Source organism: Erpetoichthys calabaricus, chromosome 17 (assembly GCF_900747795.2).
Source record: "Erpetoichthys calabaricus chromosome 17, fErpCal1.3, whole genome shotgun sequence".
NCBI lineage: Eukaryota > Metazoa > Chordata > Cladistia > Polypteriformes > Polypteridae > Erpetoichthys > Erpetoichthys calabaricus.
The window spans coordinates 19,896,085-19,922,327 of NC_041410.2; the positions used below are offsets into that span (position 1 = coordinate 19,896,085).

Sequence of the window (26,243 nt, forward strand, 5' to 3'; positions counted from 1 at the left end):
TACTGGTGACCATTAAGAATGTTCCAAAAGTAGTCATAGACAGTTGCTTACAACAGAAGAAGAGATTTTGTTTAAGTTTTCTTTTAAGGACAAGTTAAAAAGATTAGATGTAACAGTGATCAGCACACCCAAGAGTTAAGACTGGAACCAAGGTCCTCAGAGCAACACTGAACTAGAAGCTGCAAACAAAATATACTTAGAACTAGAATCAGAATTTAATCAGGTTGCTCAGGCACAAAGTTTTTGGTGAGGGCTTCCCTTTATATAACACAAAATTTCAATGCCATTAAAATTGCAAAGTGGCCTTATTTGAAGTCACACACAGAAAAATGTGTGCGCTAGAACAGGCAAATATCCCAAAACAGCGTATCCCATGAAAAAAATATGCAATCCTGACACACAGTGACTAAGTGATGGGAGACTAAAACTGCATTATGCTTTTTCTACTGGTGTGTTGCACTGCCTGATATTTCACCAAATATAAATTAAGCACCTGCATTAGTAGTATTGTCACTTATACAGAATACTGTGAAACTCTCAAACCCGCTTGTCCAATTTAAGGTCACAGAGAGCCCATCCTGAAATTACTTACAATGCTTGGCCCACTCATCCAGTCTATTTTGGGGCACGCACCCACACTCTCCAGAGATTCAGTGAACAAGGCCAAATAAGTGTCAACAGTTATCATAAATTCCCTGTCTTTAGGATGAATACCAGACAACCCAGAGAAAAACACAGACAGACCCAAGGATATTGCGCACACTCCACATGGACAGTGCCCAGAGTGAAAATTTGGATCAGAAAGACAGCAGTGCTAACCTTAAATAAATATTCAGAACAAACACAAATTTTAAAAACTGGAAGATATTATAATAATTAATTAAAAAATAAAGGGTCATGTTAACTGCCAAAAATTTCACACAGAGTAAAAAATAAATTTTAAATAAAATATAATGGTATAGATAAGCCAATAAATAGTACTTTATACCTGCTAAAATTTTATAGCAAAAGGTCGCAGACATCTGGAGTGCTAAAGCTTGCATCCCTTAAATATATGTGGATGGGCAGAACAGCAATTAGCGGCAAAGCAAAATGCAGGAAAATTCAGCAGAACCACAAAGGCTGGGAATGGCATCAGTGCATTCTATTCTTATATAAAAAAAATGTACATCTGAAGATGTGTAATGTTGTTCGCTTTTTTTTTCCTCTTCTCTAGTCCACTTCTGATTTAATCCTGGCTGGGAATGGTACAATCTTTTTTTAAAACACTAACGGGTTGAGCTGCTGCAGCGGACTACAAACTTCACACGAAAAAAGCGGTGCGTGGCGTTGTGACAGGACACGCACGTCTTTGCGCAACCCGCCAAAATGCATATGCAGATGAACCCTCCCCTTTTAAAACGTAGCAAAATGCTACTGGAAGAGGAGGAAAGGCAGGCATTGCGCATGTCTGGCAAAGATTGGCGGGATGTTGCGTGGAGAGGTTAGGCGAGCAAGACGTTTGTACTGTAACTTAAATAGAGGCTTTGTAGCAAATTGTGTGTTGTAACAGAATAGCCACTATACATTTAAAATATATACAGAGTCGACATTGACCATATCAGTCGAATGAAGATGCACAGACATTGAGATATAGGCTGATCATGCGGCGTTGATGCTGCATCTAGCCCATAGTAATAGCGACAAGACAGAGCTAAAAAACGACAGGAAAGGCCGGTCAGGTTTGTAGTTCTTTGTGCTAATATTTTTTGTAAACAAAAACAACATGGGGTTGACGGTGCGTACTAAGTAGCCGCTTTATCTTTTGTGGGGTTTGGCTGGGGTTTATAGTGATTGAGCATGTAAATATTTGGGGATATGCAGTAAATATACAGTACAGCAGAAAAAAATTATTATTCTCCTACCCAGAATTTAAATTCCGTGCCTGTTCTTCCTCTCAGCTTGGGTTCTTCTTCCCTTCCTCATCTCAGAGAGAGAGACATGTTAGGCTTATTCATAATTTTTAACTGGCCAAATTTGTGTGTGAATAAGCTCTGCTTTGGAATGATATGCATCCAAGTTGGTTCCTTTTTTGCACTGAATGCAACAGAGATAGGTTCTTGCCAAATGGATTATGTGGTTTTTAAGGTACACTTGTTTTACAATAATCCTTTTTTCAAATCAAATTCAGGATTTAAAACTTTATTTCAAGAGTGAGGCTGCACTGTTAATCTGAAAAACAATAAGTTACTTCAAGATGGCAGTGGACAGAAAGTACACATTTAAAATATTTAACAGTGAATATGCTCTAGTTAGGGATTAAATAAAATATTCAGTATACATCAAGAGTTTTCTCAGTTACTGTAGGTTTGGAAATATCATCCATTGTTGGTCCCTGCGTGGAGTTTGCATGTTCTCCCTGTGTCTGCATAGATTTCCTCCGGGCGCTCCGGTTTCCTCCCACAGTCCAAAGACATGCAGGTTAGGTGGATTGGCGATTCTAAATTGGCCCTAGTGTGTGCTTGGTGTGTGGGTGTGTTTGTGTGTGTCCTGCAGTGGGTTGGCACCCTGCCCAGGATTGGTTCCTGCCTTGTGCCCTGTGTTGGCTGGGATTGGCTCCAGCAGACCCCCGTGACCCTGTGTTCGGATTCAGCGGGTTGGAAAATGGATGGATGGATCCATTGTTGGTACCCATTCGTTTCAACAACAGGGTTGTAGATAGCGGCATCATTGTATTGTATTATCATATTTGTCATGCTTTACAACTGTAGGGACTCACCTTTGTACATTCCTAGTGTGCCAAGGGAGAGGCAAGCAGTCATGTTGAATTTATAAAAATAAAATATTATTGCTCTGGTTAACGTTAAAGTAGATTATTGATAAGCAGTAAATGTCTGAAACAGTCACACAACTGGAATTACTCTAGTCGAAGTAACTTAGAGTTCGTCAGTTGTCCCTGTGAGAGAGTAAACATCCTCCAGGTTCTTTCACATTTGCAGTGTAATGAACTGGTTCCTCGCACCAAGAGATTCCTGTCTTGTTCCTGATGCTGCCAGATTGGGCTTTGGCCACCCCCACAACATTCAACTGGATTAAGTGGATATGAGAATGTATACATTGTATGTACTTCCATGGTCCACAAGCATGCTGCTAGTGCTGACTGCTTACTGTACCATTAATTAATATGGGTGTTCTGCTGTGTACTGAAAGCCTCCTACTAGTTGCATTCTTGCAAGAGTATGCCCACTAGTCAGGCTCAAGAGAAAAAAATATACAAAAAAATGGATGAATTATACAAAAATGTGTTATATTTTTGATGGGACTTACTATGGCGAGGGACTATATATACAGTAAGGATGCCAATTCAGTCAGCATCACTCATTTTCTGCATGACTCTTGCTAAGTCACTCAATAAGTCAAAATATAAATGGACTGATTTTCATTTTTTTTAAATGGATATAAGATATTTACTTATTAATATTAATTTTCCAGTACTGATATGTTAACATTACTCTACCAGAGTCTCATTTTACCATCATTCATTATCTAAACTAGGAATGCACCAAAATGAAAATTATTGGACAAAGCAAATTTCAGAAAACACTTGGGCAATATTGAGTGCAGATTGCTTTTTTCAGTTATTTTTTGCATATCTGGTTTTGGGTCACTGCATTAAGAATTAATTAAATCAACTTTATGTAAGATTTAATCTTTTCATTTTAAATGACTTATAGAACTGCAAGTTGATAAAATTCCTTCTATTATTGAAGTTAGTCTTTTCTACGAAAATGTTAAAATATGAAATGAGAACAGATCAGTGAATCCTTACTAAATAAAAATATAACAATATTTTCAAAACTGAATAAAAAGTAGCAATAAAACATGATCTCACATGGATAAGAGAGAAAATGCAAACTAGCTAGCTAGTCTCTGTAGGTGTAAAGCAACTGTGCTAACAATTGTGCCACCTGGTCATATTGGTTAAATATTTAAACTTGAATAGTCCACCTGTGTTTTTGGAAATTCCTTATAACACACAAATCAGGTATTTATTTTTTTTAAGATTGCTTCTCAACCTTTGAGCAAGTCATTTCACTTAGCAGTGCTCCAAATATATGGAAACAATCCTATCACACATGTACAGAGAACAGGGATAAGATTTGCTATCAAAAATATCCATTATACAGATGGTGGTTTGTTGAAGCTTAAGAAGCCATCTAAAAAGAGGAACATTGATATTTGTCTAGAGTCAATGTTCACTGTCATTAATCTTGCATAATAATGGAAAACCAGTATCACATGTGAGAGTAGGTTTGGACCTGAGTAAACTGAACCATGGACTGGCAACTCAGTTAGAGCTGATTTGTGCCTGAACCTGAATGTTACTGGAACAAGTTCTCCCATGACCCAGAATTAGATTAATAATGTTGGGAATGTTATGTTATGAGTGGTTGTTCAAAAACTATAAACCAGAATTTAAATGCTAACAATCCTTAACATCATGATTGGCCTAAACATTCTGGGCCATTTTTTATTTTGGGTGTATGTAAAAGTTATTAGCCTATAGCAAACACAAGAGAATGGTGGAGATTTAAGAAAGACAACAGGAAGAACAGTAAGTGTGTACAGAATAGTGACACAAGTAAATGAAACTTAAAACATAAGGCATGTGGACATGATAAGCATAATATAAATTAAGCACCTCTATTAGTATTGTCACTTATACAGAGTACTGTGAAATTCTTAAACCCACTTGTCCAGTTTAGGGTGACAGAGAGTCTGTCTTGAAGTTACTTACCATGAAGCACTTTGTAAGTGCTCATTTTAGTAAATTTAAGTTTTGTCAATTTGTAGTGGGTTCATGTAAGCAGGGCTGCAGTGTTCATTACTTTGAGTGCACCAGCCAGTTCGAGCCAACTAACCATATTGACATTACCTGAAGTGAAATGTGGTTAACCAAGAAGTTTCTTGTTCATCTTTATCTGTGATAGCACAACATTGTCAGTTTTGAGGACTGACATTGAAACACTGCTGAGATGGATCAATACTGTGTGGACATAATGCAAGATTTACCCATGCCTCTCAAAACAATGAAATCAGAGGGACTTACAAGTAATGCGTAAAATGATGGTTCAAGGTGTTTAACAATAAATTCTTCCTTGCATGTCTACTCAGAATAGTGACAGTGATAAACAAAAAATATACTGTACACACATACAAACACAGAGTGTAACATATATACAGTTATACTCATAGTATATACGCACACAGAGTATTTATGAAGAATAGATGTTCAACAACCTTAGGACCTGTGGGTAGTAATGGTCTCTGAATCTGCTGACCATTTTCCAGAAGGGAGCAATAACTAAAGTAACTGTGCAGATGGTTGGGGTCTTTAATAATGTTTTTGCCCCTTCTAAGGCAGCAAGTGTTGTATCTGTCCCAAACAAAAGCCATCTGTGTGTTGGTAATTTTTAGTGCTGCTCTCGCCACTCTCTGGAGTGTTATGTAGCTGAAGAGGATGGACTCCACTGTACAGTATGCTTATAGATGTTAGTTAAACCATATGGGGAAATCCAAGATTTTCTTGTACATATGAAGAAGTAAGAGTGTTGGTAATCTTTATTGACAAAAATGTTGTGCCCAATTCTGTTCATCAGTGGCGTTTGCTTTTCTCAGCAGTGTCCCCTCTAATGTAGATGGGAATGTAGTCTGCTTTCTGATGTTTATGACAAGATTTTTTTATAATGTTTTGTTAACATAAAGGGTGAGATTGTTGTCCCAGCATCATTGAATCAGGTAAACTTCTACTCTGAAAGCCATGTTCTGGTGATTGATCAGGCCTATGATGGTGGTGACATCAGCAAACTTAATGATAGAGTTGTAGCTGGGTTTGGCCATACATAAACAAAGGAATACAGAGGGGGGTTCTACACATTACCATGTGGAGTACCTCTGTTAAGGGTCAGTGTGGATGATGTGGTGCTGCCAATTCACATATGTTGAGGTAGAAAGTCCAAAATTCAGTTTCAAACGGTAGCACTAAGCCCCAGGTTAATGAGTTTGGTGGTCAGATTTGATTGTGTTAAATGAGCTGAGCTGTAGTCAATAAACAGGACTCTGGCATATTACTGTTTATTATCTCAGTTGTGCCAGTATTGTATGAAGTGTAAGAGATATGGTATCGTCTGTAGATTGGTTGTAACCATCTGCAGACTAGAGGTGGTCCAGAGTATCTGGAATATTATGCTGAATGAGTCCTAGCGCCAGCCTCTCAAAGCACTTCATTATGACTGGAGTGAGTGCCACTGGTCTGTAGTCATTCAGACGTTTCTTTTCTTTTCTTTTGGCACAGTAATTGCTGTACTTTGGAAGCAGGCATGGACTAAAGATCCTCTCAGCGAAATATTAAAAATGCAACTAAAGATATCAACTAATTGGTGGCTACAGATTTTTAAAATGCAGTCTTAAATTCCATCCAGACCAGATGCCATATAGACATTTAACACATTCAAAAGTCCTTCTTTTGTCATGCACACAATATAGAGAAGCAAATGGTGTAGGCAATGGAATGGCTTGCTGCTTATTATCGTGATCAAAGGAGACACAGGAAGCATTACATTTATCAGTGTGACAAACTGTGGATGATATTGGATCAGGCTTGGCTTTGTAATCCCTAAGCATCTCTAAAAGTGCCAAAGGTTGCATGAATCATTACTACTGTTATACTCTGTCTCCAGTTTATCACTACTCTACCTACTTTTCTGAGCAAGGACCTTCCATAAATTGTATGTTTGCATATTCCCATGCTGAAATGCATTGTTTCATCCTTCAGTACATTTTTTGAGGTCAACTATGATCCATTGTTTTTTTCTTGCAGGAAATATGCATATTGTTTTTGTAGGCACACAGTCATTCACACATTTTTTGTTGATAACATGATTCACGTTATGGACAGTCAAACCATGTGTACATTCAAAGTCTGACGCATTCTTCATAGACATTGTTCATTGGATTCAAATGTAACATTCAATGACTCTGGTGGTTTTAATATTTATAGTCTGATGATGAAGTGATTACCACTGATTTTCTTTACATTGTAGGGCCAACAGGAGGGCTTAAAGCAGTCTACACACTTAAAGCTCAGTACATCCCAAAATCCGTTTTTCGATTATATACAAATGGTGATGCCATTGAGGACACCTGCAGCATCCTACCTTTTCAACCTCAGACACTGAATCTGTGTGGCTTCAACACATCCACACCACTGGTGATCATCATCCACGGCTGGTCGGTAAGTTCATTTACATGGCATAACAATTACACTCTGTTTCAATAATATTTTCTATGTTCTATTGAGATGAAATTGTAGGCCATCATATACTTTTTGCCTAGCCAACTTGGTTCAAACCTCCAGTCAGCAGAGCCCTTATAGTAGAGTTGTAAGCAAGAGTTTACTTTCACTTCTTTTTCTGTAAAATGCCATACTACAGTCAGGCATGGGATGATATCGTAAAAAGCTACTCCAAAGTTAATTACATTGTTTGATTCATTGAATATGTGCATAGTATTTCTATGGAAAACGGTCATCTCTAAGGAAATCAAAATAAAACTGTTCCCTAAAATGTTGAAATCAAATGTGTCAGAAGGTCTACAGCTTATAATTTACTACACAAAGTTTAGAATCAGCACCATGGCAAGCATTCAGAAAGAATCTAGATTAATTTTAGGGGTAATGGGCAAAAATCTTAATATTTAGATTAAAATGTCAACATTAAATGTTGAATCTTTTTTAAAACTTCAGAAATGTCTATAACTTTATAAACGAAGTATTCAATAACACAATAGAAATTTCCAGTATTTAAACAAAACAGACAAAATAAATTGAATTGAAATTCCAAAAGTGGGTCTGCTTCAAAATGTATCACTTTGGTGTTAGAAAATGTTAAAGTTATCGAAGTTACACTCATCCTACTAAATATTTAGAAAGTATCTTCAGAATTCATTTTTTTAATATTATCAGAAAGTTAGGACCCATTTCAAATGTATCATCAGTTTGGAAACATACTATAAATATTACAGAAGTGTGATGTGGAGGCCAAGATTTTGACTTTAAACGAAAGGTTTCTTATTTTTTGTACATGATTTGCTATGAGACCCTGAATGAGTCACAGGACACGAATACGTCAATAATTCAACAATAGCTCTGTGGGAAGGATATGATTTAAGAAAGAGACTATATAGTATCTTAAGGATGGCAGTTGAATTTTTTTGAATTTATTTGGTTTAAACTCTGTTAGTGGTTTACCATGAGAGCCTAAACAAGTCACTCGACTTATCTATGCACTAAATGCAAAAGTATCTGCATAAAATAAAAATAGTAAAATGGTTTATTAAACTGTATATCTGTGGAAGATTTAAGCAAACAAAAGATATTGGTGCCAAATGGGAGACTGAAGTAAAGGATGACACATTCTGCTTCCAGCTTGTTTCAAAGAGTCCCAGAACTCTCCACAACAGTTCAGAAAGAATCCAGGTTTCTGTGAAAGTTTGTATCAACTATTAACATTTAAGAGAAAGAATTATCAGATTTTACAACATCTTTGAATCTTGGAGTAAACCTTGTTATCTTCAAAAGTTTCAACAATGCAATACAACTTTCTAACATTAATGCAAACCAGATAAAAGAAACGGGTGCCAAATGTGAGGCTGAAATTAAGCATACCAACATAGCAGTTGTCAAAGACAGACACCCTTCCCCAAAAATGCTCGGAAGAGACTTGCATGGTTTATTAGGATTGAAATGATTAGTTTTAAAATTATGTCAGCTTTGAAACACGCCTTACATTTTTTAATCTTCATAGTACAAACAGTATTATAACACTGTGAATTAAGATCTACCCAAACCAAATATGTAGATACTGTAGATAAACAGCACTTTATTTATCCCAAGGGGGGATGCTTTTAGCAAAAGCACTGTACACATACATTGTACATAAATTAGTAAACATAACAAACAACAACGGCCCACTCATATACATACCAGAATTACCATAAAGAAAATCTTCTAACTTGTTTAAAGTGAAAAAGAGCAGTCACAGAGATGCATCAGAAAGGTGTACTGTTATAGGTATAAAGGAGCCCCACAGGTGTTTCTTGACACATTTCTGCAGAATTATTTGTTGGCTGAAAGTACTTAACTATTGTGTGTCAAAGAGAGAATGCGCAGTATTTAATATAAAATTAAACAAAAAATTTGAAATGAATCCAAATAAGGTCAATAGGATTATATCACAAACATTAAGTGCGAAAAAAATCTACTAAATGATATTTCAGTGTTGAAACACCCAGTAAATAATGGAACATTCAAAAGTTTAAATTATTCAGTAATGCAGTACAAATTCCAACAATGAGTAAAGTTGGCATAGCTGTCCACTGCAAGTGTTTATCAGGTGGCAAGAAACAGCACACTGACAGGTGTATCAGTTTTACATTACATAATCACCTGTTTCATAATGTGTTTATAATTATTTAAATGTAATGTGTATATATAATGCTTATATAAAACATAAACATTAACTGTATAAAGAGTAACACTCTAAGGTAGTGCTTATACTAACATAATGCTCAAACTAACAGACATGAAATAATGCCAGAATTATTTATCTATATACTGAAAATGAAGGTGCAAATGTCTTCAGGGAATTATAAAATTAAAAGACATCAGACTGTTAGAATTTTCAAATAAAATGGCTTCACTCAAACTATAGAAAGCAGATGATCGGGTATTCTGTGAAAGTTTTAAATCTTGATGCATCTGTAGTTTTGTGTTTTATACTATTACTGATTGTTTTTTTTAAATGCTTTGAAGTCTTTTATCCGAGTTGTACGGATGACCTCATGAAGCAGGAGATTAATTAGTAATGAAGCCTGTGAATGGGAGTCTTCTTTGACTCTTTTTGGGGATAAGAAGTGACCTAAGGTGCTTATACTGCTTAAAGCTTAGAAGTTTCTTTTGATATTTGCTGGCAAATCACATTTCTTCTCAGGTGAGTTCACTCACTTTGAATTTTGATATACAATGCAAGGAGCTGGCTGTGCTAAAAGGCTTGGGGTCCGGTTGTCAGGGTTATGACCATAAATTGTGGAGTTGTAAGACTCACATCTCCGTGTTTCCTACCTTATACATTTTAATGGTCTTGCTTCCCTAAAGCCCGGGATTCAAGTGTTGTGCAGGAAGAATAAGCCTGCTGTGCCTGGAGAAGGAAGATTCCACTGACATCATGCATTAAAAGGCCACGATAAAGGATTCATCATGCACACCCAATTTACTGGGATGCTGCTCTGTTCTTCCATCAGGTTGACTAGCAGGTTGTCACTCTGCAATGAAATACAAAGGCAAATTGCAAGAGAAACAGCAAATGTGATGAGTTCAAGAAGAGAAGACAGACCGCTGTACCAGACTCTTTGACACAAATGACAGTAGAATGATAAAAGCCCAAAGAAGCTTCTACTGTCAATATAATCCTGACAGGGAAGACATAGGATTAGAAAATGTAAAGGTGCCTCTAATTCTGTATAAACACACTTCACTTGATTTGTCCCTTTTTTCCATGCCAGAGAATGTTCTGTGTGTCATTTTTGTTTTCGGTGCTGCTTTATTTTAAATATGCTCTTGCTTTATTTTAAATATGTACTAATGAGGTGTTGTCCTCAATCTGAGTGGACACCAGATACTCCACACTTATGGAGTCACTATCCAGCTAGTATTCCATATTCATTCACTGTATGTATTCTTTGGACAAGTCTCTGTACTTACAGTTTTTGTGCATATGTGAGACTTTAATGACAGACCATTTAAACAGTAGGAGGCCAGATGCAACCATTCTGTTTTTAAAGATAAATTTAATATTGTCCTGTATACCTACACCTTTGGGGTTTCAGTATATGGGGACAGTTTACTAAACTATGAAAACATTGGCTTAAACCAGAAACCAAATTAATTCAGGAACAAGACCAAAGAGCCAAATATCAAGTGAATAGCATAGTACATTAAAGGGGGCATGCCAGGGTTCACCAGTATGCCATGAATTTCAACCAAAATGAAAGATACTGAAATGTAGACCAGTGCTACTGAATTACACCCTGGACGGCAACAGTGGTGGCAGGTTTTCCCTTTAACCAATTTCTTAATTAGAACCTGTTTATTTACTACTAAAGAAATATGTTTTTGGGCTTAGTTTTAGTTAACTTTCTTGTTATGATTCAAAACCCTTAATTGCCAGTTTTAGTTTTAATTGCTTTTAATTGTTGCCTGTTTTTTAACCAGCCATCAGTTAATAATGAGGTGCAAATGACAAAGAAACTACCAGCTCTTCAGCTAACATGCTGTCATTTCAACCTGTGCTCATGCATCATGAAGAACCTGTGTTAATAAAATACTTTGAAATAAATGAGGGAGAAGGGAAGGACCAAAAGGTACAAATCTGTTTCAGACCACAAAACATGGATAATGTTCTCAAAGTATAACATCTACAATGTGATAAAGATTTGTCTTGGAAAAATTAAAGCACTAAAAAGCCATGTAATTAAATACCAAGTTTTATTATTTGCAAGGCCTAGCTTCTAATTATGAAACTGGCAGGAACAGAAACCTGCAGCCACTCCAGAACTGTTATTGAGGACCCCTGTTGTAAATCGTAGCCCAGTCATGAAGAGCCTCAAAGCCTTTGTTTGAAGGCTAATGCCATTTTCCTAAATGGTGATCAATTGAGAGTTGTAATATTTTAACACCGTTTTACTAGATAAGAAAAATATATTCAGTAATGTTTAGAGTCCAGAGTCAAAATTTGCCTAGTGCTTAATACTGATTTTCCTATGTAAGATTTTAGTTGAGCACTATTCACAAAACCTAGGGTTTAGCCTACTCACCACCCATGTATCTTGCTATACTTTTAATGAAATTAATAACCCTTAATACCCTTGTCACGCCAAGTGAGATGAACTCACAATGCTACAATGTAAAACTGCTGTTTTTGTTTCAGGTGGATGGGATGCTAGAGAGCTGGGTGATGAAGCTGGCAGCTGCACTGAAGACAAAGATGAAGGACATCAATGTAGTTATTGCTGACTGGCTGTCACTGGCTCATGAACATTATCCAATTGCGGTGCAGAATACACGACTCGTGGGCCAAGAGATCGCAGATATGCTGGAGTGGCTGCAGGTATGGAAACCGGCTCTACTTATAGAGGGGTAATCCTAGATTTAAGGATGGGGCATCAGACAGGATCTGTGATTTAGTTAGCCCATCCATTTATCTATCCATCTTTATTAATTCACTAAATTAAGATTGAATTTTTGATAAATGGCTTTAGCATGCAGAAAAAGCATGGTTTTATCCAGTTTTACATCTTAAATGGCAACAATGAAAGTTTGACAGAAATTTTGCAAAACAATTGGAATGTGGAAATATACCACACTCATTCCCTCAATTTTCCTTCTTGATTTAGGATTATATTGCATTATAAAAACAGTTTCAAAGCAGTTATTGGAAAATAGCATATATTCACTAAAATGAAATGCAGCCCCACGTATCATGGTGCAGATCATCATGGCCAAATGATGTTAGTACACTACATGTTTTTTTTTATGGCAATTGATCCTCCCTCCCTTTGACAGTGCCATGTAGGATTCTTCCCCCAACTCGCCAAAACCATCTTAACTATGCTGCTCTCACTAGACTTAATTATAGCTTATTATGCTACATAATAATATTCTGTACCTGTGAAACTTGATGGGAGTGATACAAGTAAAAAGAGTTACAAGTGACAACCTGTGGTATAGTGGGTCCACAGCTCATGTTAAAAGGGCCAGTTTTAAATAAATAATCACCACATTCGCGGCTTAGCGAGGGGGCGTGGTGGTGTGTAGCTGAAGTGGTTCCTGGGGTGATTTGCGGTGCGGGCGAGTCTAACTTAAGTGCACAGGTGAGGAGTCATCCGCATCCATGATTGTTCCTGGGAGCCGCTGATTGCCACAGGTGAATCACGTCCCTGTCATAAATAGAAGCGCGAGGCGGTTAGGAGGGGAGGAAAGATCGAATGCAAGAAAAGAGCCGGAGGTTGAGAGAGAGAGAGAGCGCGCAAGTGAGCAAGCGAGCGAAGGCTTGCAGGCAACTGGACAGTGCACCCTAGCAGGTGTGTTTGGCTGACACTCAGTGGGGCAGAAGGAAGTGTTCGCTCAGCTGGAGCGACTAAGGAGCTGGAGTGACCGGTGATGAAGGACGGCGTAAGGCCAAGAAGGCAGTGGGAGTTGCGAGGCTTGGGTGAGGGATTCCCCATTGTGAACGTCCTGGCCTTTGGGGAACCTAAGTCTCGGTTTGGATAGCGCAAACAAAGCCAGGAATTGGGAAGCCTCCAGATCAGTCGTATGAGGAAGAAGGTCATCTGCAGGATGGGCAACTCTCCTGTCGCGGGGCCCAGATGGAAGAAGCAGGTGAGCCGCCAGGTAAATGAAGACACTGGGATTTGTGTTGTTGTAAAGGACTGCTTCCAGTCATTGGTTTTTTAAAGAGTTTTTCTATTGTGTTTTAACCTCCACTCAGCACTTGTTTTTATGGGATTATTTATTTATTGAAGGGACTGTGATACACTGCACGATTTATTTATTTGGATGGACACTTTGTTCTTGTTTTGTTGTTTATAATAAAAGCACTTTGCACTTTTATACCATCCCCTTGTTCCATTTGTTGTGCGTCACTGCCGAGCTCATCGGTAACATTACATAAAGTGTCAGGTTCAGAGCTCCCTGAAGCTGCATGAGAGCGTGAAGCAGAACCTGCATCGTCACACAACCCCCCCTTAAGAAAGACAGTTGTACAAATCGCAGGGGCCTACTGTATATCTAAGAAGGAACATGTGCTCAACAGGTCACAGTGCACGAACACTGCATTCCTCTGGGGAAAAAAATCATCTGAATTGTTGTGTAAAATTGTGGTCACTGTACAGAAAAATGTACCCCACAAGCCAGGCAGTGAAAAGCTTCCCATAAGACAGTGTCTCCCATCTTGTATTCATAATTAATGTTCTATGTGTACTACTTTCTTCTTTTGTACAATAAACTTCATTATCCATGGTTTTGCCCAGTTTTGAAGATTGTCCAGGTCATTTTGAATAATTTTTTGCTCTCTTCTCAGTATCTGCTATCCCTGCAAATGTCAGAAGCCTACCAACACTACCAGAACTCTTGATATTAATATAAATTAGAAAATCTAAAGGTCCAAGGACAGACATCTGAGGAACCTTACTGATGACTTCACTGCATACAGTGCATCCGGAAAGTATTCACAGCGCATCACTTTTTCCACATTTTGTTATGTTACAGCCTTATTCCAAAATGGATTAAATTAATTTTTTTCCTCAGAATTCTACACACAACACCCCATAATGACAACGTGAAAAAGTTTACTTGAGGTTTTTGCAAATTTATTAAAAATAAAAAAATTGAGATCACATGTACATAAGTATTCACAGCCTTTGCTCAATACTTTGTCGATGCACCTTTGGCAGCAATTCCAGCCTCAAGTCTTTTTGAATATGATGCCACAAGCTTGGCACACCTATCCTTGGCCAGTTTCACCCATTACTCTTTGCAGCAACTCTCAAGCTCCATCAGGTTGGATGAGAAGCGTCGGTGCGCAGCCATTTTAAGATCTCTACAGAGATGTTCAATCAGATTCAAGTCTGGGCTCTGGCTGGGCCAATCAAGGACATTCATAGAGTTGTCCTGAAGCCACTCCTTTGATATCTTGGCTGTGTGCTTAGGGTCGTTGTCCTGCTGAAAGATGAACCGTCGCCCCAGTCTGAGGTCAAGAGCGCTCTGGAGCAGGTTTTCATCCAGGATGTCTCTGTACATTGCTGCAGTCATCTTTCCCTTTATCCTGACTAGTCTCCCAGTCCCTGCCGCTGAAAAACATCCCCACAACATGATGCTGCCACCACCATGCTTCACTGTAGGGATGGTATTGGCCTGGTGATGAGCGGTGCCTGGTTTCCTCCAGACGTGACGCCTGGCATTCACACCAAAGAGATCAATCTTTGTCTCATCAGACCAGAGAATTTTCTTTCTCATGGTCTGAGAGTCCTTCAGGTGCCTTTTGGCAAACTCCATGCGGGCTGCCATGTGCCTTTAACTAAGGAGTGGCTTCCGTCTGGCCACTATACTATACAGGCCTGATTGGTGGATTGCTGCAGAGATGGTTGTCCTTCTGGAAGATTCTCCTCTCTCCACAGAGGACCTCTGGAGCTCTGACAGAGTGACCATCGGGTTCTTGGTCACCTCCCTGACTAAGGCCCTACTCCCCCGATCGCTCAGTTTAGATGGCCGGCCAGCTCTAGGAAGAGTCCTGGTGGTTTTGAACTTCTTCCACTTACGGATGATGGAGGCCACTGTGCTCATTGGGACCTTCAAAGCAGCAGAAATTTTTCTGTAACCTTCCCCAGATTTGTGCCTCGAGACAATCCTGTCTCGGAGGTCTACAGACAATTCCTTTGACTTCATGCTTGGTTTGTGCTCTGACATGAACTGTCAACTGTGGGACCTTATATAGACAGGAGTGTGCCTTTCCAAATCATGACCAGTCTACTGAATTTACCACAGGTGGACTCCAATGAAGCTGCAGAAACATCTCAAGGATGATCAGGAGAAACAGGATGCACCTGAGCTCAATTTTGAGCTTCATGGCAAAGGCTGTGAATACTTATGTACATGTGCTTTCTCAATTTTTTTATTTTTAATAAATTTGCAAAAAATCTCAAGTAAACTTTTTTCACGTTGTCATTATGGGGTGTTGTGTGTAGAATTCTGAGGAAAAAAATGAATTTAATCCATTTTGGGAATAAGGCTGCAACATAACAAAATGTGGAAAAAGTGATGCGCTGTGAATACTTTCCAGATGCACTGTATACTGTACAACATTCACCCCTTGCATGTACTATTTGTCTCTTGCCATATGATCAATTTGAAATTCAATTTTGTAGGTTACATCTACTGGTAATAGTTTCTAGCTCCAAACTTACTGTAATCTTTGGTGTGAGACGCTATCAAAGATTTTTTTGTAATTTTAAGTAAATCCCATCATGTGCTTTACTTTTGTTAACCAGTTCAGTATAATGCTCACAAAAGTGTAATAAGTTGGTTTCCATTATGTGTCATTTTTGAGACACAACTGGGTTATTGTTTCATTTCAGGAATCCTACCAGTTTTCAACAGACAAGGTCCACCTGATCGGCTACAGTCTGGGGGCTCATGTTTCAGGTTTTGCCGGGAGCCACATTAGTAGCTCTAAGAAGATTGGAAGAATTACAGGTAGAGTAACACTGGTAAACATCTTTTAGGCATTTGAAAAATATGACAGGGTGCATGTTGAGCTGTAAATACAAGCACGTCAGTTCTTTAAACTGTCTCATCAAATAATGCTACTGCAGTATGCCAACTGCACAGTCTTTTGATTAAAATTGGAGAATAAAGTTTGATTTATAAACATTGCATCAGTTATAAGAGCTTTTTGTTTTGATTTTTGTTAACCAAATGTAAAGCAGAGCACTTATCCTAATTAACAGGGAAAATTCACAAACTGTATAATGTAATGCTTAAAATAATTAAGGGAAATAATGGTCAACTCCATCACTACCCATCTGAAACAAATGTCTCGGATAGCAAGGAGAATATGGAAATAGAAAAGTGACATTGCAAGCTACATTATTTAGTTCTGTAAATAAAAACAAGTGAAGAAACACAGTAAAACAATCATAGAATTTGCATGTTTATTATACATAATTTCCATAACAATTTTTATTGCATGGAATTTAATTTTGTGAAGATCATACAAATAAAACAATAATAATTGTTTCCCCACAGCCCTCTAAGATTCTTTCATTAAAAGTGCACCTCACAGCTTGTGTAGATGACATGTGATAATCCAAACTGTTGATGAAATGGTAACACAAATGGTCAGAATTGCTTACATAGCACCTCTGTCAGGAATAAGGCTTACAATGTCATATAAAGCCACACTATCAACATGTCTGAGTCCAGTAAGGAAGCACAGCAAGCAGAACACAAGGGCAGCAGCATCAGAAGAACTATAAAATTTGGGAATATTCAGTAAATTTGAACTGTCTTAAATTTAAGTAGTAACAGTAAATGAATGGATTTACCAGTATGAAGAAGTATAATTTATGCCTGACAGCAGACATTCAAAGTATTCCTCTAAATCAGGGGCGTCCAACTGCGGTCCTGGTGGACCACAGTGGCTGCAGGTTTTCATTCTAACTGTCGTCTTAAATAGTGAGCCGTTTTTGCCACTGATTCACTTGTTTTGCCTTCGTTTTAATCGACATCAATTAAACATTGACATTAATCAGACACCTTTGTTGTTTCTTTTTCCTTAACGAGCAGCCAAACAATAATGAGACACAAAACAAGCCACCACATGACCAGCTCATCTGAAAATAAAGAAAGGTGAAGGTCTCAGTCATGTTGGTTTGCTCAGGACACCAAAACATCTTGACGGTGGTCTTTGAAAAAACAGAAAATCAATAGTCTGCTGTGGCAGAATGAGAGCAGCAATAAGTCATGATATTCAATAACAGCTTTAATTAACAGCAAGAACTGGCATCTCATTAAGAAACTAGTTGGAGTGAAATCAGCTAGAGTTTGATGTTCCAATTTAGCTGGTCATCTGTTGGGTCATTTCATATCTCATTTCTGTTTGACTGCCATTTAATGAAGAAACAAATCAATTCAAAGGACTGAATCCTTAAAAACAGGGCTATGAAAATGAAGGGAAAAGGAGTTAATTAGCAGTGAAAACTGCTCACAGATTAGGAAAAGGGTTAGAATGAAAACCAGCAGCCACTGTGGCCCACCAGGACTGGAGTTGGACACCACTGCTCTAAATCATTTTGTTTATCTTATGCAAGACAAGTTTTCATGCATGATATCACTGCATTTACAGTATATGTTGTCTTTGTCTTGTGTCCGATTTTCCTTTTATCAGAACTAGATAGATGTGTGGCAGACACAACATGCCTGTTTTGGTAAACAATTCTACAAGCAAAATCATGTTAAATACTGTTTTGTTCTCATATCCAATGAGATGTTCCATTTTAATTAATGACTCAAAAAACAATGGCAGTTGTTCTCCATGTTTTTAACTTTCCTAAGAAGTGAACAAGACACTAAATTCAATTTAGATGTACTCACAATGTGTGGATGCTAAGTGAGAGAAGTAAAAATCAGAATTTGGACAGTATGATGATGTAGTGGATATATCAGAGATCCTGCTGCCTGTGTTTGATTCACACATGCGGTCTTTGTTCATGTGGAGATTACACATACCCCTGTGTTTCCATGGTTTTTCCTCCCACATCCTCAGGCTTGCTGGTTAAGAAGAAAGGTGATTTCAAATTGTCATTTTTTGTGAGAATTGGATTAAATGGTTTTGCTTCACAAACGTGGTTATTAACAACTAATCATTTTGGTGATATTCTTGATATTAGATTCTCCACCAGCATAATAAGTTTATACTTCCCAGCCTTTTACATTAATTGATTTTTAAGTCCAGTTCTCACTGAGAGGTGGGGAAATCTCCCTGTATTTGATAGGTTGCCCACTAGTCCAGAGAACATCCTACTAAGATTCAAGAAGTAGGTGGGGTAGAGGAATGTACTGTGAATTTCAGGACAGCTGCTTGATTAATGGTGGCTGTAAAATGCATGAAGTAGAAACATTCTTGAACATGTTGAAATACGAGACAGAGCCAAGTTTGAGTTACATTTAATTCTGGAAAGTCTTTCCACTGACGGTATAGAATTGATGTGCTTTTTCTCTTTTTGACCTTCATGTCACATTGCAGCTTTGATTAAAGTTTTTGTTTCTTCCCAGGTCTAGACCCTGCTGGTCCACTCTTTGAGGGAATGTCCTACACAGATCGTCTCTCTCCTGATGATGCCAACTTTGTAGATGCTATTCACACATTCACTCAACAGCATATGGGCCTGAGTGTCGGAATAAAGCAGCCAGTGGCCCATTATGACTTTTACCCGAACGGAGGCACTTTCCAGCCTGGCTGCCACATACAGGATGTATTTGAACACCTCTCACAGTACGGGCTACTGGGTAAGGAAATTATTCAGCTTGGGGCAAGCAGGTTAGAATAATAGACTCTGGATCTCAGACTGTTTTTTATTTTTATCAAGTGTGTTGTCATATGGTTATAAAGAAAAGGAGGGGGTGTGCATAATAACTTAGAAAATTAAGTATCTTTAGTAAGGTATTGGTGCATTAGCAGTGATTAAAAAGGATATTCTCTTTGGAAAATAAAGAATAAATTAAGAAGTTGAACAGTAATACACACATTTGCTAGTTCAATCGCCACTCCCAATGCCCGCAAAGTTTTTTTATTTGTGATTACTTTCTGTGCAGTAATATGAAAATAAATGTTACCCTGTGTTATGATTGGTAAATTTCTTTAGATTAAAAAAAAAAAACACTTCAGTGAATTAAGTACTCTTAGCCTGATTTATAGAGCTGGCAATGTGTCTTGGTGTGTAAGGTAAAATTCATACAGACTGGTTTAATTTACTTATCCTGCAACAAATTTGCTTCAGTGTTGATCTCTCAGTAATCTCCCACTTCATGAACTAGATTTCTAAACCTCAGGGGTGATTGTTCAATGCACACCTGTCACTCACTCACTGTGCTCTAACTGAAATGAAAAAATTCTAAATATACAATATACACACACATACTGACTTACGTATATGTAAGTCACATATACTGACTTACGTGTATATATATATATATATATATATATATATATATATATATATATATATATATATATATATAATATGTATATGTACAGAGTGTGTGTGTATATATTATAAAATATAAACATTTATTCTATTGATCTGCATATGCAAAGTGATTTGTTGTCTACAGAAAGATACTTTAAAAGAGTAAGGGTTGTTTGTTTAGAGATTTTATCTTAAGGAATAAGAGTAAGTGAATCCAATAATTTGAAAAAGACGTGAGTATTGATATTGTATGTTTTCACCAGCAGAGGGCACCCCAATATAGAGAGCCAAAGGCAAAGTAGGACAAGATGTGATCTGTTGCATACTTATGTCCTTATGTGAAATAACAGAGGTATACAAATGTAACAAACAGTTTTTAGATATTGTTCAGTGAAAAGGGAAGACTGTAGTGTAGGTTTAACTAACAGATGTCTAGCAAAAATGCAAATGAATACGTAAAAGCAGTGGAAAACACATTAGAGGAAATTCTAAATGGAAGTGATTAGGTAAAATAAAATTCACAGTTATATTAATTTCTATTTATAAAATCTACTGAGTAGAGTGCCATGCAAACTGCAGAATTACTCTCTATTAACTACCAAATTTGAAAAGGCTGTTGGGACTCATTTCACAACTGATCTTTCCAACTTTGTTAATGTATCTTTATTTATTTGTATAGTTTATAATGTTCCAGCACATTCTTCCTGTGTTTTGAGTAGTCCTGTTTCTTCCTGTATACAAAGATCTGTAAGCTAGGTATACTTTTCAATAAGAGCAAGTGTGTACAGATATCCAGCATAATGGACTGGCATCACATCACTGGTTGGTTCTGCTTTGCTTCTTATGCTGTTAGGACAGTGTCTGGATTCTTATTAATACTTATATTATGCACAACCATAGTTTACTTTTGAAACAGCCCATGATCCATCCCAGCAAATAGTTAATAGTAGAAGGTGCTTGTAAAGTGTTAGAGTGCAGAAGTGGAACGCTTAATTTATGCCTTGTGGAAGATGACCCGGACACAGACAGGTGGACACGTTCAAATCACCCAACACACGTTTATTATAAGTCTCCATATTTACAATGCACACTCTAACCCCAAAGTCCCCAAAAGTCCAGGCCCTTCAACAATGCCTCTTCTTCCTTCAGGCCGCCTCCTTGCCTCCTCCAAGACCTTCTCCTTCCTTCTCTCCCGACTCCAGCCCCCGAATGGAGGGAGGCGGCCCCTTTTATAATCACCCAGCTGTGCTCCAGGTGCCTCCCGACAATCTTCTGCCGGCACTCCCCAGTGTGGAGGAAGTGCTGGCTGCGCACCCGGAAGCACTGCGGGTGTCCCCGATCCTCTTTCCCCCAGCACTTCCGGGTGTGGCGGAAGTGCTGAGGTCCAGGGCTCCAAAGGCATTGGGGCACCCCCTGGCAGTGACCACGGGCCCCTACAGGGTTGAGCATCAAAGCTCTGTACTTTGGTTCCCATTGCCACCAGGGCGGTCGCCCCCACGTGGTCTGGGGGAGGCGTAAGCCCTCCTCCGGGATGTCCCGGCCAGGTCGCCCCCCCCCAGCCACCTGTGACAGCCTCAACTATAAATTAGTAGAAAATAACAAAGCCAAGAACAACATGCTGGTTTGCAGATTAAATCCAGTACAGACAGGAATTAAAGTATTCTAGAATCGTATATTTGTTTGTAAATGTATTTATTCAGACTAGCAGAAAGAGTCAAAAGTCTGCATAGAGTACTGAAAACTTTATTTTTGTAATTGCTGCACTCTCCTGTCTAATCTGCAGGCCTCATGCATTAGGGTAAGTCACAGCCCGGCTAGTCTGTACTGTTGGTGCTTCTGGAAATTTATTTTTACTGTTACTTATTAATTAGCTTTGAAAATTAATAATTACAATAATACAGTATAAGAGGCAGAGTGTTGCAGTGGTTAGCATTGCAGCCTGTCACTTCCCCAGAGAATTTTGAATTTTAATCCCAGCCTGGTCACTATTTATGTGGAGGTTGCATGTCCTTTTCATCCATGGATTTTTTTTTCTTTTTTCTTAAGGAGTCCTCCACTGTTTTGCCCTTATTACAGAGACACACATTATGTCAACTAGGAGCTCAGAATTTCCCTGATATAAGTTAATATGGATATGTGCATGAGTGTGTCCCAAAATGAACAGATGTCCTTTCTAAGGTTGCTTCCATTTTCCCACAGTCATAACACTGCACTAAGCCTGCTTAAAACTGATAAGGGGAACAATGTACAGGACATATACATTTGCTGGAGAACACACGCATTTTGTTCATCAATTTTTCTGAACATGCCTATTCCAATACGATATCGTATAAAGTAGTAAGCTATTATATCTTAGCAGCAAGACAAGATCAAATACTGATTGATATACCAGTTCATGTAGAGCATGATCATGCACATACCCACAACCAGTCATGCTCAAGTAATTTAAAGTTACCACTTAACCAGATGTGCATATCAGAGATGTGGTTGAAATATGAATACTCAAGGAAAACCAAAGCTGACAAAAGGACAAGGTGCAAACTCCACACATAGAGCAGCAGGGCTATGAAATTAATCCAAGATGCAGGGACCTGTTAGGCAGGGTCTTTAACTAGAGGACCCCTGGATACAAAAATATTTATAGCTATAGAGAACAATGGACATACACTTAAGGCTGTCTACTTTGAGGACAGTACAAATAAAAAGACAACTGACTATTGAGATCACTTTTGAACATTTTTGTTTGTAGTTAATTCTCATATGAATGTAAAAATACTCCTTATCCTCCTTCTTCATCACCATAGGAAGGCTGTCCTGAATTAGTGTTATACATTCACACTTTTTTTTGTTTATTTTTGAGGGTGCATGGGATAGGGACTATGTACAGATTAATAAGATATATATTAAATACTTAACCATTTTTTATCATAATAACAGGCTTTCAACAAAGCGTCAAGTGTGCTCATGAGAGGTCTGTACACCTGTTTATCGACTCCCTGCTGAATGAAGACAAGCAGAGTGTTGCATACTGGTGCAATGACAATAACTCCTTTGATAAAGGAATCTGTCTTGATTGCCGGAAGAACCGTTGCAACACATTGGGCTATAACATCAAAAAGGTTCGGACTGGGGCAAGCAAGAGGCTATATCTGAAGACTCGCTCCAGAATGCCATATAAAGGTCAGATTCATACAAAAAACTTGCACTACTAAATTTATCTAAACAGAATGACTCAGTTGTTAACATAAAGCTTCTACAGATGTGCATGCACTTTTAATTTACTTGTATTGATTCTACACCTCCTGATCATGTTTCCATTCACCTGATGCATGGAACTAATCATATAATCAAATCAAACCGAAGTCTGCTATTCGTCTTTTTTAAAGAATATGTAAATACACAGCCTATTACCTAAGTAACAGACATCCTGAGTCATATATCAGAGATATCGTCAGAAAGATTTCAGACATGCTTTCCTCAGGGAATTTAAAAGCAATTTAAATTCAGTTTATTTTCCTACTAAGTACAGACTAAAGGAAACTAATCAAAAAATAAAAAAAAAATGGAATAAAAATACAGTAGTGCACTGCCTCTCAGCTCCAAGAGAATGAGTTTCAGATCACAGGGTAGCTAAGTCTCCATGGATGGTGCACATGGTCCCTCGTGTCTGTGTGGGTTCTCTCCAGGTAATCTAATTCTCATTTTAAATTGGTCCAATGTAAGTAGACAGTGGGTGTTAAGCATGAGTGTTCCCTGAAATGAACTAGCACTTTACATCCCTTAAAGATGTGGGCTGAGAAAATACTGTAGATGGTTAGATTAAAATACACACACATATACAAACACAAACAGTTAATCAAAAATAATTAGCCTTTATATAATAACTTTTTCATATTCTTTTGTGAAAAATTGTATTAAACTGGGTTTGTTTTGCCATTGTAGATCCTTATGAATTTGTTACAAATGAAAACAGAAAATAAATGGTGCCTGGAGCATTAGGCTTTCTCTCCTTATGGAATAAGAGTTGTTCCTGCCATGTATCTTTTTTTTTTTTTTTTTAAAGGGTTCTAGGTTTGTATCTCAAGACTCGCTCAAGAATGCCTACATTTTCCCCAACCCAATGGCTCAGTAATTCACCTACAGATTCAGGATCATACCTGGAAGTCTCATTTATAAACTGTTTTGTGGATTTGAGCATGAAAACATGTGTACAGCAAAATAAAAAAAATCTGATTTATTAAACCTTGCAAACACAAATTTCTATACAATTTACCCTTTATACATCACAATCATCTTGTAAATGTGCATACATGAATGCCCCTTAAACTTCACCTGGTTGCTGCCTTGAAACAAACATATATGGAGCATGCTAATCAATCTCATACCTGTGCAGTCACGATGCTGCAGAACTTCATTGGCTAGTATATCAGCCTCCCCACCTGACACAACAAGACGCTGTCGCCTGCATTCAAGAGTATCTGATTTTTCTCCACAACTGAGCATACCAAGTCATGTATGGCATTACTAATAAATCTCTGCCCTCTTGGGTCAGGGAAAGGCAGCAGGAACCAGCATCTGAGTGGTTAGTCACTATTACATGGTACATGTAATGACACGATTGCAGATATAATGAACAGTACAGGCCGTTTACCTTACCAGCAAGCCAGTCATCAAGTACAGTAGCATCATGCAGATGACTTGTGCATTAATGGAATGGCACTTCTCACGGTCAACATAAGCAGCTTCATTCTTGCTAGATGCCCTTATTGCAATATAACAGAATAATAATAATAAATTTTATTTATACAGCGCCATTCTCATGCTCAAGGCACTTATTTAAACAGCAGGGTATGTGTAACATTGGGTATAAATATTCCTGCATAGAATACTAAACAGATAAATACAGAAGATACAAAGCATTAAATAGAATAAAAATAATAAACCAGATTAAAATACTAAATTCAATACTAAAAGAAAAGACTGAACAAATAACATCATTTGTAATATTACACACACACACACAAATTATCCTGAGAATATGGACAGAGAGGTAAACTGAAAGAAGGGGCAGAATGTCAGGTTAAGTTAAAAGCTTTCCTGAATAGGTGATTGTTTAAGTTGCTTTTTAAAGGAATGAATTGAGTCTGGTGATTTAATTAATTTAGGGAGGTAATACCAAAGTCTGTGTGCTATACAGCTAAAGGCCCTGTCACCCATAGAGTGCAGGTTAATGTGGGGCACAGCAAGATTGCCAGAATCAGAGGACCTTAGTAGGCAAATAGGAGCAGAGTGATGGAGAAGGTCTGATACAAGGCCATTTAAAGCTTTGTAGGTTAATAATAGAATTTTATATTCCATTCTGTAAGACAAAGGAAGCAGGATGGGTGTTATGTGCTCGTTGTTGCTGGTTCATGTAAGGACTCTTGCAGCAGAGTTTTGAATCAGCTGGAGCTGTTTGGAAGGGACAGGTGCCAGTAGGGATAATCAGTGCAGGATATGATAAAAGCATGGGCAAGTTTCTCAGCATTAGAACAAGAGAGGAATGAGTGAACACAGCATATGGGATGGAGATGAAAGTAAGGAAGTGTCTTAATGTAGTGTATGTGGGTGGAATAAGAAAGAGGAATCAAAGGTGATACCAAGATTCCTTGCATTAAAAGAAGGTCTGATGAGATCTCCATCATGAGTGACTGAGAAGGAGCTTGTTTTCTTAAGTTGCGCTTTAGTGACAATTTGTAGGAGTTCAGTTTTGTTGCAGTTTAATTTTAAAGAGTTCTGCTCCATCCAGGTTTTAACTGCACTAAGGCAAGTTGTGAACTGAGAAAGCTCTGATGAAGGTTCGCTTTTAACATTGAAATAGAGTTGAGTATCATCTGCATAAAAATGATAACCCAGACCAAAGCTACAAATAATATGGCCAAGGGGAAACATAAAGATACAAAAGAGCAGAGGACCGAGCCCTGAGGAAACTCCTTGTGTGACTGGCACTGAGCTGGATCTGCTGTTGCTAAGACTAACAAACCCCTGCCTGTCAGTCAGATTGGACACCCAGCATGTTCTCCATTCTGGACAGTAGAATGTCATGTCTAACGGTGTCAAATGCTGCACTAAGATCTAACAAAATTAATATGCTGGTTTGTCAAGGTTCTGCTGCCATAAGCAAATCATTAATTACCTGAAATAGAACAGTTTCACAGCTGTGCTGTGCCCTGAACCTAGACTGAAACGGTTTCATCAATTTATTAGAGGTTAAGTAATTAGTGAGTTGGTTCAAGAACTTTTGACAGAAAAGGTAAATGAGAAATAGGCTAAAAATTAAGATTGTCTAACATTAGATTAGGTCTGAGCTGTGGACCTCTGTGAGAGTTAAAAAGGCAAGGTACTTTAGTGCATTGGCTCTTTGC

At 38.0% G+C, this 26,243-nt stretch overlaps 1 protein-coding gene across 1 annotated transcript in view; it reads left to right on the forward strand.

Moving 5' to 3' along the window:
• Nucleotides 1–26,243, forward strand: part of lipca (lipase, hepatic a) — a 53,085-nt gene that overhangs the window by 7,420 nt on the left and 19,422 nt on the right. The window contains exons 3-7 of the mRNA XM_028823877.2: nt 7,083–7,273; nt 12,024–12,203; nt 16,228–16,345; nt 18,926–19,159; nt 22,777–23,019. Of these exons, the coding sequence (XP_028679710.1) occupies nt 7,083–7,273; nt 12,024–12,203; nt 16,228–16,345; nt 18,926–19,159; nt 22,777–23,019 (966 nt within the window). The remainder of the gene's footprint in view (nt 1–7,082; nt 7,274–12,023; nt 12,204–16,227; nt 16,346–18,925; nt 19,160–22,776; nt 23,020–26,243) is intronic.